General features: G+C 48.1%; 1 protein-coding gene across 11 annotated transcripts in view; it reads right to left on the reverse strand.

Moving 5' to 3' along the window:
* The window catches only part of LOC146188009 (uncharacterized), a 20,043-nt gene continuing 1,429 nt past the window's right edge, over nt 1–18,614 (reverse strand). For 3 of the 11 annotated variants that reach the window (XR_014707469.1, XR_014707467.1, XM_084603602.1), the window contains exons 2-3: nt 5,729–5,883; nt 1–3,030 (exon numbers count right to left, since the gene is read on the reverse strand). Coding sequence is in view for 2 of the 11 variants with exons in the window: in XM_084603602.1 (XP_084459728.1) it covers nt 2,755–3,030; nt 5,729–5,883 (431 nt within the window). In the remaining 9 variants the exon portion in view is untranslated. Of the gene's footprint in view, nt 3,031–5,728; nt 5,884–7,402; nt 18,456–18,614 lie in introns of those variants that run through there. The other 8 variants (XR_014707464.1, XR_014707465.1, XR_014707466.1 and 5 more) reach the window with 7 other exon arrangements.

The following is an 18,614-nucleotide window of genomic DNA, read 5'->3' on the forward strand; positions in this document are numbered from 1 at the left end:
AGGTTTCACGTTTCACTTTATATGACTTCAGTAGAAGCGGGCAGTTCCCAGACTGGTGAAAAATGTAGAGAAACAATAGATCTTAGATATTTGGGTATTGCCACAAGACAAACATGTGCAAAATAGGCTGCTAAATTGTGCACCAATTCCCCATTTCCCAAAAATCTGCGTACCCATCATGAAGCACTTCCGTATTCTACAATTTTTCTACACATCTGGAAGGTCTTAAAGGAGTAGACACAAAAATTTTAACAGGGTGGAAAGTTAGGCTGATTGGTGCATAATCGTGTGGCTAAAAATAGCGCCAACATGGAGAGGGAACAGTCCCCTCTTTTCTTCGTTTTGTGCTAGCACTGTTTTTAGCTACAAGAACTTTGTTTGCACATTTTCTTTCAAATCACGTGTTGATCAGTAGTACACATGGATCAGTTTCAAATCGGTGTAAGTTGATAACACCTTGATATTCCTCAATGAGCAGTAATTTATAATTCACCTTCATTTTGACGCTGTTTTAGTTTTATCAACCAAATGATGGTTGTGATTGTAAGAAGTGCTAAGGCCGTGTGAAGCACGGAAAAAAAAAGGAAATGTTTAACACAGCTAAACCAGGTAAAACAAGCGAAAGCTCTAGCTTGGCATAGTTTGTCTTGGTAGATGACAGATGCAGGTAACAGTGCTGCTCCACTTTGCCCCACTGTAGCTCATGCTGTTTGATGTGCTGTGCAAACAAAACAGGCTGCTTCCTATACAGCAGGACGAGGCACTCGACTTCTTTAGAACAAGATTGAATTATCAAATGTGAAACCACAGCCTAACAAAAAAACACACGAGGAAGACAACAGGGCATGAGGCTGGACAAGAGATCAGCCTAGTGTCCAGTCTTCCTTGTGTCTTTTTCTGTTAGGCTGCAGTTTTACATTTCATATGAACCAACTACCTCACATCCAGATCATCCTGAAGATTAAATTAACATGGCTCATTACAAGAGTTTACATGGCTAAACCATTTGACGCGTACATCCCTGCTGATGTCACACACGTTTAATGTAAGCAAACAGAGACTGGTAACATTAAGAAAGGTTACCAATCAGTGCCTGGCCACGTCATCTGCCGACCAACTGCTCGAGGCATGCTTGTGATGAGGGCCGCAACGTACAATGCCCAAGTCATCAGGAGCGACACAGATGCACTGCCCCATTTTGACCAAACCGTACAAACATGCCTGTGTAGCCTAGCAGCAGCGTCAGGATACAAAGGTACTGGAAGGCTGGATTCTGATCTCCCACCCCACCCCCAACAAACCGAACAGCAGACAAGATGGCAGTGCCTACAAAGACACCACCCTAGTACTGCTAATGTCTGTGAAAGCCAAGTAGTGCTTTTGCACCAAAAAAGAATATAACTGCTGATATGCAGTCTCAGTTCACCAGAATGGTTACATCAGCTGTGTACGTAGCTGTACTGGCCTTGTCGGACCAAGGTTATTGGCACTGCAATTTGACCTGAGGCTGTTGGCATCATGCAACGTGCAGTGCAAAGAGCTGCACTTCTTCACCTCTTCTGCTTTACACATCAGTCGCTGTCTCTTCCTTGCACACTTGACAAACTTTATTCGTACCTGTACATATCTCCACAAATATTACAATATTGTCTGACACAATGCCACACAGCCTTCTAATCTACTTTTTCTCTCCACCGCCACCCCTGCCCATCTGTCCCAGACCAAGCTGTGTTGGACTTGAAGAACGAGGACAGCCATGGAGGAGTCACACACTGGAGCCAGTGCTTTGGCTGCATTTCTTTGACGTTTGCAGACAGTCAAGGAGGAGTTGAAACCACAGCAAGACTTGTCTGACTATCTTAATCAAACTTTCACTCTGTGAACTAGGTGATTGACAGGAGTTCAACCAGGCTTAGCAAAACAGCATAACCAAGTATAACAATGCTTTTCCTTTCTTAACTGAACTGTTATCAAAAGTGCCATATCCTTGACCTAGAGTCATGTTTAGTGGAAACACTGGAGTCAGATGTCAGTTTCAATGCCACTACTCCTAGTTCCGGTGTTTCGACTAATCAGATGACTCGAGATCAGGGAGATAACTTTCGATAACGTTGCAAACTCTGAATACGGACCCTTCAGAGTTCTCACTGGCATGGTGCATTTTATGATGGTCTCACAAGCATGTACAGCCAACACCTATTGCTCTAAATGGGCAAATTGAGCTGCATCTTATACAAGAGGGCATCTTAAGCTTTTAAATATGTGGGTGCATCTTACAGAAAGGTATGCCTTATACACCAGAAAATACAGCACCTGTGATGTGTTCTTTCTGTCTGTGTAAATTGTAATTGTGCTTGCGTGTGAATGTCTTCTTACAAAGCTCACACTTGTATGGCTTTTCACTCTTGTGGCTTCGCTCATGCTGCCTAAGGGTAGAAGTCTGTCCAAAGGCCATGGGGCACAGCTGGCACTGGTATGGCCTCTCGCCAGTGTGAGTGCGAAGGTGTTCCACCAGGACTCTCTTCGCTGCAAAGCTACGGCTGCAATGGTCACAAGAGTATGGACGGTCTGTGTGCACGCGATTATGTTCTACAAGGTGAGCCTTTAGTACAAAAGCAGCACCGCAGTGATCACTACGGTGTGGTCGGTCGTGGCCACAGATATGATCCTGCAGGTCGACCCATTGTGCAAAGCTGGCGCCACAGTAGTCGCAACAGAATGAACGGGATGCAGTATGTGTACGAACATGCATCGTCAGGTTTTCCGGTCGCACAAAGCTGCAGCCACAGTGGTTGCACTTGTATGGACGCTCGCCCATATGAATACGAAAGTGTTCCTCAAGATCCTTTCCACGTGCGAAGACCTTGTTGCAGTGGTCGCACTGGTGCACCTCCTTATCAATCTGGTCACCTCCCCAGCTGCCTTCACCGATACCAGCAGTTGTCTCGGATGGCGTGGGGTGCATCCCACCCTGTACATGTTGTCCGGGAAGAATGACAGGCTTAATATCTGCAATCTCCAACCCACCATCTGAAAAGGGTAATATGTGTATCAAAAAAATGCGCCAATCCACACACAGTCATAGTTTAGACATTTCTGCCAAAAGCAGGTGAATATACAGAAGGCAATTTCATACAGCATATCTGCCAGTACGCACGAAGTAGACTTAACAAAAGAAGCTTATAAAAACGTCAATTTGGAAACAAAATGTAACTGTTGGTATCTGCAAAGATTTGTTTGGTTTATGGGATTTGACATCCCTGAACAGCTCGGGCTATGCGAAATGCTGTGGTGGTGGGCGCCAAGAACTTCGACCACCTGGCGTGTATTGGCATCGTACAGAAGATATCTACAGAGCTAAAGGTGACACCTCCAGCTTGCAATTGTCTTGCAATTACCAGCTAAACAGCAAGAAATTAAAAAATGAGCTGCAGCATGTTAGAACCACGAGTTCTCATAAACTCTGCTTTAATGACAATCAGAAAGTGCCCAAAAAGAGCATTTTAAGAATATACAATTAATGGCAAGTTAAGGTTTACTATGTGACACAGTGGCATTAAGTTAACTGTCTAATGAGTCTCTCTCGTGCTCAGTACCTGGCACAACAAAAGCCAGAGATTGTGAGGAAGAATGAGTCAGATTCACATTTTGCAAAAAACTTGCAAAACAAAAACCATTGTGAATGAAAAATTCAACAGTACCTTTTTGCTGTGACAAATATTATATAATCATTTTTATTTGTTACCTTCTCAAGTAGTCTATTTGGCATTAGATAGCCACTTTTGTCAATGTCTTCAGAACACTGTTCAGACCCTAGACATGGCGAGTTGCAGTTATGCCATGCATGCCATCACTGCACACTGCATGGCAACAGCAGTAGCTGCCAAAACTCTAGTGTTCTATAGTCTGTACCGCTAATGTTCAGCATTACCTGGCGTTGGGGAATGGGAAGATTCTGAAAAATGGGATTTACTTTGGGGTAAGGTAGAGAAGGGTTTCTGTAGCACAACGAGAACCCAGGGGGAGCTCGAATGGGAGCCCATGTGTTTGATGCCTCTGACCAATTCACTATTTTGTCAGACACAATCAATGCAAGTGTTTCTGGATGTGGAACTGATTCCTGTTGGGGTTGTGGATGGCTCCTGTGAAGCAGGAACCAGAGCTTCCACAGCCTAGCAAAAGCTACATAGTATCACGCAAAGCTTTAAAGCTTGCACCAATTCACAGTAGTCAAGAGCTCCAGGATAAACTTATAAACAGCTGCCTCAGCCCAAGTTTCACTGATCGGAAACACTACCACCTTGGAACACTACTACTATGCACTGAACACGTGATGAACTATACGCACAAGTTTTCAACCCAGTCAGAGAAACCGAGGACACATCCCCAAGGTAGGTAACACTTGCATACTCCACACAGAATACAGACTGCTGTAGTCAGATCACAAAAACTCAAATATGAGACATCAGGGAGGAAGAGGTGCACAAAGCAAGAGGTGCTGTTTAAGCAGTCAGTAACATCATTTGTTTGCATCAAACTACTACAGACTGGACAATACAGTACAACTCCTATCAACAAGCAAAGCAATGCATGCACATGAACAGCAGTTGAATTAGTGCTGATTTCAAATTATTCTTGAGTGCCTGCCAGAATTGAAAAAAAAAAAAAAACTACTATTGCTAGCTTTTGCAGACATGCTTTTAAGAGTCTGTTCCAAGTCTAAGACAAAGGAATTAAAACTCAGCAAAAATAATGAGCCATAGAAATTATTGCAATGGTGCATGCAGAGTTGTTGCTACCTTCGAAAATTGGAGAAGCCTGATAAAGCAATGAAATTCAATGCACAGTGCAACAGGCGGGTTGCTAGGCTGCGGTAATGGCTTAGTGGTCTAATGAAACGGCCAGTAAAGATGATCTGTTCATGCCTCCGCAGGATAAAATCAAGCTCTAAATCATTAAATACAATTCATTGATCCAGCACTTAATTAAAGTATTCTAACTTGGCAACATCAAATGGCTATGTGGCATCATCACTGTATGACCATTTATAAACTGTTCTGAGTTGCATAGGTAACACCAAGTGACCATTTTATGTCACTTTCTGTCTTGCCCAGTCAGCTAACTTTATAACCGACCACACTTAATTTTTGTTAGAAAAGGGGGGGGGGGGGGGGGGGGGGGCAAGATGAGGCTTCTAATTTTGTTGCATTAATATTGGCAAGCTCTTCTCAAAAATGCTAGTTCTGTCCGAATTATTGTCATCGTACAAAAAGACCTGGAAGAATAAGCCAATATTTCTGTACTCATCTCATGATGATGATGATGATGGATTTTAATGGTGCAAGGACGTCTGAGGCCAAAGAGCGCCAAACACAAGGTGAACATACTCATCTCATAAGCAGACTGTCCCACCATCATGATTATGCAAAGAAAAAATGCTATCACACTGGACCGTGCACATCAGCATAGATACAATGATGCACTTGTAACATTCAATAACGCCCTCACTCATGTTTCAATGATCTTGCTTCACTACTGGCATAACAGGACAGAGGCACATGTACAGTAGCGGACAGAATACAATGGACCACGCTTCTCATTCAAGTGCTTCTGTCTCGTCGGCTAATGGAAATGTTTGCTGCCTTCATATGCAAAAGCAAAAGTAACTATAACAAGCATATACAACAAGCATGTGCTACGTTTCAATAATGCTTCAGAAGGCTCTGACCGCCAGTGTGGTCCATATCTTCCATCCGTGACTGTACACCACATAGTGAGATCCATTGAAGTATTTTACAAGAAGGTTAGCTGAAACCGTCTTGCAAGGTTTCTGTCCTGACTGATACCTTGTGTTCCTTGCCTTCAGACGCTTGGTCACGACACCTACAAAACCAAAGAAAGCAAGCAGCATAAGTACAAGAAAAACCCCAGTGCCATATGCAGTGGAGTTCGGTTCATGCATTTAAAGATCACAACTTGCTAGTCCAGGTGGACTTAAAGGGTGGATTAAGACGGACAATATTTTCTGACAAATAGGACCCCCATCCCTCCATGTCACAGCTTAGCTCTGTGGCCAACATAGGTGAATGTGGAAATCAATCTGATGCTCAAGCCAGTAAACCATATTGCAAAGTTACTTTAGTTATGAAATAACAGCTCTCCAAATATCAATACTGGCATGAAATTTATGCCAATATGTCAGCTATGAATGACTCGTAACAAATGAGAAACAAGTGCACAAAGAAATGAAGAGTGCAAGCAATAACCTTGCACAACCTGGCATTTGAAAGGCTAGTGGGACTTGGGACTATTTTTGAAGAAGAAATGTATAAGTTAACATGAGGTATGACTTGTAGCACATCACACTGTGACTGACTCCACTTTTTTAAAAACAATTCTTAAATTTTGCTGCAGCAGAAATCGGCAGCAACAGACATGTTTTCATAAGCTGCCTCCTACCTGCACATAGGCAGGAGCATATGCATACACCTCAGAACTGACATCAACAATGTAAACTAAGTTTTCCTCAGGGCACTACACTAAATCTGCAAGAAAAAAATGATGCACCTGCCACGTTCTCAGTACCTGCAGGCATCAACAGAGCGAGTACTTTTACTGGCCTCAAGATCGAGCAGTCGCCATCTTGCCGCACAGTGGCGAGCCTTACTCTGTGGATGAGAGTTCGCGTCGCGTGCCAGCCCGCAGTGATTTACTTGCGCGCATGCATCATGTACAAGAGTGTATTCTTGTTTGTTTGGAATACCACTGCTACTGAAATATGTGACTGCAGACTGCTGCATAGCAAGATGCAGCTTCAACAGGCAACTCTGTACCTTCTGTATGTGTAATAGAGTTCTCAGATTTTTTTTTTCTGTTAAACCTCTGTCGCGATGTCTTAGTGGTAGGGCGCTCAACTGCTGAGTTTGAGAATGGGGGGTTCAATCATTGCCATTTGGCAATGCGCTCCTCTGCTTTGGGATTTTACTGAACGACACTGACGCCAACCACTACATCATCCATCATAGCCAATGTCGCTTTGGTGCGTTAAACCCCATGCATTTTCTTTCTTGTTCTGCGTTGAAGGCTTCTACGCATCTGTAACAGTGGCACTGAGCACATTTTGCTTTAGAGAAATGCTGGATCGTTTGAGAAACATATCTTCCCAGCAGCTAATTGTTACACTAAACGTTACATAATACACCTAGATAAATATACTTCACTGGTAGCCCATTAGAATCTCGGCCGGCCTTTTCGTTTAAGTGCTGTTTTCTGAGCAACTTGTTTCTAACAAGGGGAGTAAAATAGCTTCCTACAGGTTCAACTATCAGTGTTTAGTTCGGGAGTAAATACTTCTTTATAGTCACATGATAAGATGAACTCCATTTCTTTCAGGATAGCTTACCTGGCACTTGTTTTGGAAGTCACCAATATTTTGCTTCGCATAAGACTGCGTCACTACTCAATAATTACAATGATAAAGAAATCTTCAGCCTCTCAAAATTCCTTGCCAGAACATGACAGTGCCCATGTGCAGTTTCTTACGATGTCTTTGCAGCGACCGATTCGTAGCTTGCATTTTACCGTTACTGAAAATTATAATCGCTGATATAGTTGAGGATTCGACGGAAACCCGTTCGGTGAGGGAAATTCAGCATACTGACGAAAACAGCACTCGCCGAAGTCACAGAGGTAAAAGAAATACAAAACAAACACATTGACGTTTCGGCACCGCTACGGGTGCCTTGTTCACAATAGAAATTAAGCGAGATGGGCCGTTGCTTATGAAGTTAAAATGTTGCGTACAAAGCGCATGTACATCGCGGGTAGATTTCCCCGCATCCTGTTTATCGCTTCGATTGTCATTTGGATGTGTAATGATTCCTTGAGCAGGCGGGTCGATAACAGTTTTTTCCTTTCAAGTATCCGTGTGGTATCCCAGTCAATCAGGTGGCCCGTGTCTTTATTGTGCTCTGCAAGAGCATTAGAAGTCACTTTTTTGTTCTTTATGTCACGTTGGTGTTCCTTCAATTGTCTTCTATCGCCAGCTTCGCCTATGTATGAAGCGCTGCTATCTTTGCAAGGAATTTTGTAGACGACGCCAGGGTAGCTTGTCTTCTCCAAAGGGTCTTTGACCCGTACCAGATGATTTCGGAGCTTGCTTGATGGTACATGGGACACTTGGATGTCGTAGGCAGCGAATATCCTGCATAAGGTTTCGCTGACACCCTGGGCATAAGGAATGACAGCACGCTTTTTCTTTTCTCTTCTTTCTCCGGTTGGAGGGGCTGCAGTGCGTAGTTCTTGCGAATGGAGGACTTGGGATGGGTATCCATTTTCTTTAAGGTCTTTCTGTATGTGGCTCAGTTCACGACCTGTTTTTTTTTGGCCTGGAGCAAATCCTGAAGGCCCGATTAAAAAGTGCCGAGACAACCGATCGCTTATGTTCTATTGGGTGCGCTGAATGAAAATTCAGGTATTTACCCGTGTGGGTAGGCTTCCTGTATACACTCGTCGCGAAACCGTTTCTTGTTCATTCAACAAGGACGTCAAGGAAGGGGAGGCGCCCGGTGACTTCTTCTTCCATAGAGAACTGGAGGCTTTCTTGAAATGAGTTAAGGTGTCGCAGGAATCTTTCGGCGTCCTCTCGACGGATGAGGCAGAAACAATCGCCAGCGTAACAAAGGAACAGTCTTGGTGGAGGGTCGAATGATGTCAGCGCGCGGTTTTCAATCGTTTCTAGGGCCACATTGGCACAAACCACAGAGATGGAAGGAAGCACCCATTGCTGTCTCGAAGACCTGCCTGTAGAATGTCTTATTGAATGTAAAGTATGTGTTGGATCGGCAGAATTTGAGCAGCTGGCATAGATCGTCCATTTCAATGGGTGTACGTTCTAGCAGAGACAAGTCGTTGCTCATAGCCTTTCTGCAACATTCGACTGCGAAGTCTACCGGCACACACGTAAACGTGGATCTCACGTCGAAAGACACCATGACGTGGTCGTCGTCAAACGTTATCTTTAGTTTTTCCACAGACTGTGCTGAGTCTGACGTGCGTGCTCGTTCTTCCGGCCAAAGGAGCAAGTACCCGGTGTAGATAGCCCTACAACTTGTACAATGATGATGGTGATGGCGGCTGTCCCCTTTTTAAAGGGTCGCCTACGCCTGTCGGCGTGGCGGAGCCAAAAAAAAAAATACAAAAACACAATTGCTGTTCCATGCGACCACTTAGCTCACTCTGGTGCGTTCACAGCCAGAATGCTCTTCTGTTGCACCGCCCCATTCCGCCACCAGTATTCCAGGCGTCGTTTAGTGGTCTTCACTATACTTCGCTCCATCTGGCCGAAACCCAGGGCAGCAGGGAGGGCTGAGGCCTTCGAGATCGGTATTATACCGGGGCACTCTAGGACCACATGCCCTATCGTTTCTTCCGCCACTCTACAGGTGCCGCAAGCGGTGCCCAGATTGCCTACGAATCTCGCGCGCATACGTGCGTGCAGAGCACTCCGCAGCGGGCCTCTGCCAGCAAGCCGCTACCGCACGAATTGTCACAACAGTGCTCACAGCCGATGACTGTCTTCGCCGCTCGGTAGAGAGTCAAGGTGGGCTTCGCCATCGCTCCACTCATCCACTCTCGCGTCTCCGTCTTCTGCACCTGGTCCCGGATTTTCGCGTTCATTGCGTTGCTGGGCTTAGCAGACGCTGACGCTATGGAGGAGGGTGCCACCTCGAAATGACGCTGTAAATTAGCCGTCCGTCTGGTCCATCGCGTCGATAATCCCGCGTATTTGATGTGCACCAACGTTTGGTGCGCCAGATTCGTGTCCGGCAACCGAAGGAGCCTGGCCTCATAGCTCAACTTCGCTACAGCCTCACGAGCTGCGAATGAGGACCAGCAGAGATCTCCCTGTACACCCTCCACCAGTGTGCTCCTGTGGACCCCCAGTGTCATTCGCCCTGCGTCCCTCCGCCGTCTTTCCAAGAACTCCTTTGTGCCGGCAGATACAGTGCAGCGTTGGCGTACGTGAGCCCCGGCACAGCCACCATCTTCCACAGTGCACATACCACCTCATACTTGTACGCCCACAGTGCCTGTCGGCCTAAGATCCCTCTATCTCGTGCCGCTTTGGCTTTGAGGGCCTTTTCCTACGCTGTCATGTAGTCAGGATCACAGCATAGGCGCATTCCCAAGTATTTAGAGGTTGAAGTGATGCTCACCGCGCCTCCCTGGAGAGTCCACGTCTGCACCTGGTCAAGCTCTTCCGCACCCCACACCAGCACAGAGCACTTCGCAGGACTAAACCTCAGCTGAAGCCTTGACATCCCCATGCCGCAGATGTCCAGCAAGCTCTGCAGTTCAGCGGGTGAGTCTGCCATGACCGATATAACGTGGTCTAGGGCCGCTCGCGTGACCTTCCAGCCAGGATCGGAACCTCCTTTGGACTGGTTGGAGGCCAGCTGGGTTGAGCATTCGTGGCGTGCCATAAGCAGGGGGGATTTGTATGTCTGCGACATGTGTCGTGTGAGGTGTTGCGACATGTCGTTGACAGGCTGGCCAGTACTTTCGTCCCTGATTGTCGGGGCAGTGTCTCTCCTGTCGAGTGATGCCACGTAAGACCAGAACTTCCTGGTACCACTGCGACCTACGCTTGTGATGGCTCTGATCTGCTCGTGGTCATATTGGGCTATCTTGCGTGGACCATCCCCTGCATGGTATGCTTGCACTGCAGGTACACACTCCATGTTCATTGGCACTCTTCATCCGAGCCGCTTTTCACAGCATGACGGTGTAGTCGGTTAGCATCGCGACGCGTCTTCAGTGCCGCCTGCACCTCACAGTCCCACCAGCCTTTGCGTAGCACGCCTCGCCGAGAATTTGTCCGCACTTCGTGCTTCTGCATCAGACGGCACAGCTCCCCGACGAACTCCTCGTAACTGTTGGTCTGACTGCACTGCAGGCTGCGCTCGAATTCCGCCGCAACGAGCTCGTACGCTCTCATAGGCAGGTATCGCAGGGCCGGTTCCTGATTCTCTCTACGTGCACCTCGCCAGACAGAGTATGTGAGCATGATCTTCAGGCGGTTGTGGTCGCTGCCTGCACTGAAGATGCCCTCCTCGTCAATGTGGATTCGGTGCACATGTCGGGATAGGTCGCCGAACGCGCGCGCATAATCGATGCAACTGCGGCTGCTCCTTGCACACCATGTGAACACCCCTTCACAGTCAGGGCGGAGGTTTAACCCCTCAAGGGAGAGTGCATTGGCTGTTTGCAGCAGGAGCTCGCCGTTGAAATCTTGGTAGCCGTCTAGCGGCTGGATGTGTCCATTGAAGTCGCCTATCACCAGCACTTCCCTTGAGCCCGCCCAGCAGTTCACCTCGGTCGCGATGCATTGCATGACACTGGCATTGCCTTCATGGTAGCTGCCTGTCACTGTCAGACTGACGACGCCCACAACGAGTGGCACACCCATGAGGACTCCACTGATCCAGAGATGCTCACTACACGCACAGGGTATTTCTTTCCATGACGTGCCTTGCCGACACAGGAAGCCGATTCCACCACCTTTGCGGCCTTCTCCGCTGCGGTTGCGCCCTATCCAGTGTCAGTGAGGATGGATTGGTGGTGTCTCTAGGTCGCGTAGGTGCGTCTCAGCAACCGCAAACAATGATCCTTCTCTACATCTAGGTTCCTGTACAGCTCCTCCCACTTGCGCTGCTTTCTCGTGCTGTGCATATTCAGGAACCCTACATTCACCTCAGTTTTCTCCAGACCACGTTGGCGGTGGTGGTGGCGCCGGAGGTGCATTTCTTCGTAGTGGCCTTCAGGGCACTGTCCGGCCTTGGCTGCGCCAGTTATGGCTGGCTTCCCATGGTGCTGCAACCGTGGCACAGCAAGCGCTGCCTGCCCGTCCTCTATTGTCCCCACTGGGGCCACTAGTGAGCCAGGTGCTCAGTGGTACAGATTCTGGCTGGCATTTAGCCTCTGCGGACTCAGTGCCAGTGCTGGGAGTATCCCATACGGCATTGACTCTTGTTGCTGTTGTTGTGGTGCCCTCATTGGTTGTACAGGGCAGAATCTTGGGTCTGGCCACGCTGGGTTCGCCGAGGATAGAGGTAGTAGAGGCTGTGCAGGGGTAGTAGCTGAGGCTGTTGTGGGACATGATTGGCCACATTCCCCTGGTGCATTTTGCCAGTCCCGTTGGGGTCCACCATGCTGGCAGCCGCTATTTCCTGGGGCCTCGGTTTGGGGCCTCTACATTCTACTGTCGGTATGAAATTTGCAGATTGTCGCGCCACCTCGCTGTTTTGCCGTTTGTGACGAGGGCCTCTGCGTCGTGTGCAGCGTGCGCCTCCCCCATCTTGATGCTCCGGGTGCCGGCGCGATTTTCCGCAGAGGCTGCATCTGTTCTTCCCAACGCTGGCCACTTCTTGGCCAGAACGCTCTCCAGAGCCTCCTGGATGAGCTGAACCAGATCCCTCTAGCCGTGAGTAGGCTGGGCCCCGTCGGCGGACTTGGCCAGTCAGGTGTGCCCTGGGTTCGCATGAAATGGAGCCCAAGTGGGACTGGTCTCGCGCTGCACTTGCATGCCACCCGCTGGGCGGATGCTCGTCGGAGCGCTTCATACAAGCTTGCTTCCACCTGTCTTGACGGCGAGGTTTGCCCAAGCCTAAAAAAACTGCTGCTGCTGTGGCAATGCCGCGGCCGACTTTCTGCGCCGCCGCTGCATTATAATGCAGGCCGTTCTTGTTGGATCCAGTAGCCATCTCTAGTCGGAGATCCACTCTGTTCAAGTCCAGAAAACGGTTGCCTATCTTCCAGCACCACTTCTTGATGTTAGCATTCGTCAGGACAACTGCAGCCCTCGTCTCCGCCTCTGCTATGCATCTCCAGAATGGAGCAGACGATTAGGCTCCCCATCCACCGCTGCTCAAGTGCACCGACTGTTACCTCCGGGTTGCCATTCAGTATGTCATGAATCCCTGCATGCAGGATGTACTTTCGTCGGACCGGGCGAGCACCCTGCTCGTACTGGGTTACGTAGGCGATGGTGTCGGCCATGGTCGCCCGGGCTCCGTGTATGAATTCAAGCGATTCCAGAGCAGCCAGCTCAGCCACCACAGCATCCGCCACAAGGCCAACATTCCTGTCGCCGACTACCACCACCTCCCGCTGTGTTCCCATTGGGGGGCCGATCTGTGCGTTTCGATACGCGTGAGGGCTGTTGGTCTCACGCCGCCCACCGTCGCCTTCGATCTCCTTGGCATTCTGCATTAGGGAGCCACCCTCGGAAGCCCGTACTTGAGGAGCCCCTTCACTGAGTACCCGCTTATCCCTCTTGGGACGCTTCTTGCGGGAGCTCTGTTGCGTTCCGATGGCCTGTTCTGGGCGCCTGGCTCTGGGGTCGTTTCCCTCTGCATTTCCCGGGCCACCAAAGGAGCTTTGGGACACATTGGCTGCATTTCCCTTTTCGTATAGGCTCGATTCCGATTGGACCTCCTCAGCACTATGTGCGAGCACCGACACCGTCGTTTGAAGGGACTGTACTTGCGAAGACTCGGTTTTAACCTCCCGCGCATCCGGTGGTACCTCCCCGACAGTTTGCATCGCGTCTGTCACTGACTCTAATACCTGGAGGCACTGTTCTGGAGTTCCCTCTGAAGATTAAGAGATATGGTTCATCCCTTGACTGTCAGCGTTGTCCGTGTCTTTCGTCGAGGGGTCGTACTTGCTCTGCAGTTCCTGCACCAACGTCTCCAGCATCGCCACCCTGGTCTCTAGGTCTGAGCATTGCGGGCATGAGTCATCCGTCAGGCGAGCCTCAAAGGCGTCCAATCGCTTGCAGAGCCTGCACGTGAAGGCCTCTCCCTCAGCTGCAGACTCCAGGCCGTCGAACGGTGTTTCATCCAAGTAGACCCACCTTCCACAGGCATCGCAGTTTATGTTAGGACCTCCCTCTGCAGTGCTGCCGGCGGAGCCTTTACCCTTCCTTGCCATGATGCTCTATTATGACAGCTAGCGTCACCTAGTGTCATCCAGGCGAGGCCTGTATCTAGTAAGTGAGAAGTCCTGATCCCTTTTGACTCAGGGCGATGGAGCGGCCTCGTGAAGCCTCACGAATCCAATCTGGTAGCCACGTTTAGGCCAAGAGCCAAGTCAAGTCACAGCGTCTTTCACTGTCAGTCGCAAAATCAGCCAGCTCCAGTCGTTGTGGCTGCTGCCGGCGTGATTGCAGGGTCATTGTCCCCTGCTGTGTCCGTGCTGGCACAAAACCTTGGCACTGCGCTGTAGCCGCCGTTGTCGTGCTGTTCCCACGTGGTTCAGAGCTGCTCTGGCAGGGTGGGACCCATTTCAGGTTTCTCTGCTGGTATTTCGGCGTGGCTGCTGCCGTTCCCAAAGCTGAAGCCATGCCTTCGTGGCCTCGGCGTGTGCTGCTCGAGCCTCCTCGGTCTCGCCTGTCAGCGCTAAGCATTCGGACAGAGTGCATGACTGAGGACCCGCACGAAGAGCTGGACATTGTTGTAGGATGTGTTGGAGGGTCTGTTTCGGTGCTCGGCACAGTCGACACTTCGGGTCCACGCCGAACAGCTCGTGACGGCGTTGATTTGTGAGCAGAGCGCCCGTGCGGGCCTGAAACAGAAGGGCGCTGCCTCTGTCACCTCGGTAATATGGTGGTGGGGATGGTTCGAGTTTATGCTGGCAGCATAATTCCAGGCTTTGATTTTTTCCTGCTTCCGTGCACCATACTGTTGTTTCGGCATCTCTAATTTCTTTAAAGACCGCCTTGCGCCACTCGGTCTCTGACTTGGTGTCGTGTTTTGAGTTTCTGTTGTATTTAGTGTTTAGGGACGTGTATTTCCGAATCCAATCCGTCTTGATGTTTTCGTACCTTAGATGTAGGTACATTCTGCGACTGTAGTTTGTGTTTGCCATGAATTCAAGTCGACCAGCGTATTGTAGTTTGGATTTCGCCTCCCTTGCCTCGTATGAGGACCAGCTCATTTCACCGCTCACTGCCGCGGTTGCAGTTGCCAAGCTGCCCCCAAGCAGCCAGCGACCTAGCTCATTTTGGTGCCGCTCCAGGCATTTTGTCGTTTCTCTGGAGTAGGCCAGCACGTCGTCTGCGTACGTTGTCACTGGTACTGCGATTGCTTTCCACAGCGTACGTCCAACAGTGTAGGGGTTGTATGAGTGTCTGGCCAGGTGCCAGACACGGCCTTTGAGGCGATTTGATTTTTTTACTAGATCGTTTTGATGTTGGTCCAGGAATTTTGGTCGGTCGCTGAGGGTGACGCCGAGGTATTTGTATTCTGATGTTTTTTTGATGGGGTTCTCTTGAAGGGTGAATTCTTCACTGGTGTCATTCGTGTTTATGCCCATCCAATGAGTATTCTCAGTGTTGAATCCGAACTGGTCGTTTCGTGCTACTCGGAAGCAGATGTCTAGGAGTTGTTGGAGATCAGCCACTGATTCTGCCAGTAGGACGATATCATCGGCGAAAGCGAGGCAGGAAATTTTGGTATATTCTGACTGCTTGTCCGTCGTTATCGTGCGGATTCGCAGCCCTGGTCTCTCTTTGTCTAATGTTTGGAGGAGCTGTGTGATGTAGATATTAAATAGTGTTGGGGACAGTGGGCATCCTTATTTTAATCCTATCTTTTGTTGGACTCCATTTGATCTGAGTTCCTGGAGTGTGTACACTGCTGTGCATTGTGAGTATAGGTTCTTGAGCAGGTCGATACTTTTTTCTTCTAGTCCTATGTCCCGCAGTTTCTGCCAGAGCCTCAAGAGGAGGACGCAGTCATATGCTTTTTCAATGTCTAGGAAAGCTAGATATAACATAGATTTTGCTTTGTTTTTCATTTCTAGAGCCTGGGGGAGCGTGAATATATGATCGCTCGTCCTACGGTTTCGTCTGAAACCGTTTTGAGATTCTGTGAATATGTTATTTGTTTCACAGAAGTTTTGTAGCCGATAGCTGATGATTGAGCTGAACAGTTTCTGGACATTGCTCAACACAGATATTGGCTGGTAGGCACCTATCTTCTCGATAGGTTTTCCTTTGCCTTTGCGTATAAGGGTTACTTTTGCTTCTTTCCAGGCAGGTGGAATTTGATTCGATTCGAGGATTTTGTTGAAGTAGTGCTGTAGTCCTTCTCTTGCATTTTTCTTTAGTGCTTTTAGGAATTCGTTGGGGATGTCATCTGTACCTGTTGCCTTTTGGTTTTTAAGGTTACTGATGCATTTTTTTAGCTCTCTTGTGGATATTGGGCTTAGCAGACTATGTTCCCTTTGTGTCCTCTTCTTTATAGCAGGAGTTGCATTTGATTCCTCTGGAGTTTTGCTTTCTGTGTTGTCTTGGAGAGCTGTGAAGTGCCACGTTAGGTAGGCTTCTTTCTCTTCTTTGGTATTTAAGACAAGTCCAGAGGTGGTGTTTATGGTAGCTGTTTTAGCAGGAGACTCCTTTGGTTGCAGGGAGTCAATGTATAGCCAAAACCTTTGACTGAAATGTTTGCGTTCTTTTATCACATAGATTTCTTGTTGTTTGAAGGTGGTATCAATCTTTTTAGCTACCAAATGTTTCACTATTTGCTTCTGACTTAGGTAAGCTTGCCATGCTTCAGCTTTTGCTGTTCCATCCTTTTCGTTTGTTTGTCGGTGTAGTTTGGATAGCTTTCTGCATTTGACTATTTCTGCCTTGACTTCCTTGTCAAACCATGGTGTTGGTCGTGTTCGAGTTATCCCTTTCGTCTTACCAAGGGTTGTTTCTGCCACTTGCAGGCATTGTTCTATGAATTCCTCATAGGTTTCGGTGTTTCCTATTTTTTCTTCGAGTTGTGTTGCGAACGCTTCAAATTTGTCCTGGTCTCTCGTCTTCCAATGTTTGGCTGTGCTTTTTAATGCTTTGTTGTTTTTTGTGCAGGGTTTGCCAATATTTAGGATTATTTCAATTCTATTGTGGTCACTGCCACAGCTTTCAGCCTTGTTTTCATCTATTTTCATTGAAATTATTTGGATGTGCTGGTTGGTGGTCTCGTTGCTGTAGAGAACATAGTCGATGGCTGATTTTTGAGTGTGGCGTGTCCATGTGTATGTGCCCTGGTAGAAAGGATCTAGGTTTGCTATTGAGAGGTGACATTCTTCTGCTAGTCTGCGGAAGCCCGTTGCTTCTTTTTCTCTGCCTTCAAGCTTCATTATATGGCAGTTAAAGTTGCCTAGAAGCAAGATTGGGTGCCCACTGTATTTTTGCTGGATGTCCGTAGTGATGCATTCATATATTCGTTTATTCCACTCTTCTGATGCTGTGGCCATGTATACTACACAGATATATATTCTGCATTTCTCTATTTCTAGTTTGACCCACAGGTGTTCTTGACAGGAGTCTTGATCTTCGCCAATGCTAATTCTCTGGGTTGTTTGCCTTAAAAATCCGACTCCTCCTCCACATTTGGTGCCCCCCTTTCTATTGCGGCCATGCCACTCTACTCCTTTGTGTACTTGAGGCTCTTCGTCATCTTTGAGGTGGGTTTCTGTTAGTGCATATAAATCAATTTTCTGTTGATTAATTTGTTGCTGGACTTCTTCCCATTTCAGTTTGCTGCCACCTTGCATGTTTAGTAGGCAGATGGTTAGGTTCTTCTGTTTGGCTCCTGCTTTCTTTTTGCGTTTTCTTTTTGGAAGTGAGAAAAATTGTTCAAGTTTATTTATGCATTTTGATGCTTGTGTGTTAAAGTGGCTAATTTGCTCCTCTTCTGTATGGTTTGCAGATTCGGCTATGCTCGGCCAAGAAATGCTATCATCATACTTAGTTGCTCTTTGACTTTGTTCTGTTCTTTTTTCTCCCAGTTTCTTTTGCTGCGATGCTAATGTTGTAGTTTTTTGCTGTTTAGCTTCTAAAGGGGTTTTGCTTGTTGGGTTTGGTTCGTTCTGATCTCTTGTGTTAGGTAGGGGGCTGTTACCACTTCTTTGGCGTTCTTTATCGGTAGTTTGTGGGTTTGCTTTGCCTTGGGCATTTTTTACCAGTGGCGTCTTGTGTGGCCTATCTGGTTGAGTGCAGTTGACATGGCTTTCAGCAGTGTCCTCACTGCTTGCTGGTCTGCCCCCGTAGGGTGTCTTCGGTTTTGTGTCGTGGATGTGTGCTGGTGGTTTTCCTGCCCTAAAAAAGGGGCGATCTGTTCGGCCAGCTGGGTGCTCACCTGTTCTCTAGCCGAGTCTGTGTAGTGTATGTCATTATAGCTGTTCTTTGAGAGGTGTACCGTTGTGGCTACAAACTTTACATTGGGTCCTAGCGAAGCACATATGGTGCTGATTCGGTAGTTCCATTTTTTGCAGGCTTCTTCCACCTGCTGGCCACGTGAACTTGGCTCCGGTATGGCACTGATGATATATTGATGTTGTGGTGCGTTTGTGCTCCAAGATGTCAGTGTCTGTTTGAGGAGCTCTATTGACCCTTCAGCTTCTGTCTTCTATGGCGTCGTCTACACCTACGTGGATTACAAGTTGTAGTCCTGTGTTTGTGGAGCCTGCTCTCAATATTTCTCCTTCCGCTCGGAGGAGTGTTTCTTTCAGGGTTGCTCCTGACTTGGTGGTGATACGGAGCCTTCGGTCATTGACTT

Source organism: Amblyomma maculatum, chromosome 5 (genome assembly GCF_055883805.1).
Source record: "Amblyomma maculatum isolate TAMU_Amacu chromosome 5, ASM5588380v1, whole genome shotgun sequence".
Classification (NCBI taxonomy): Eukaryota; Metazoa; Arthropoda; class Arachnida; order Ixodida; family Ixodidae; genus Amblyomma; species Amblyomma maculatum.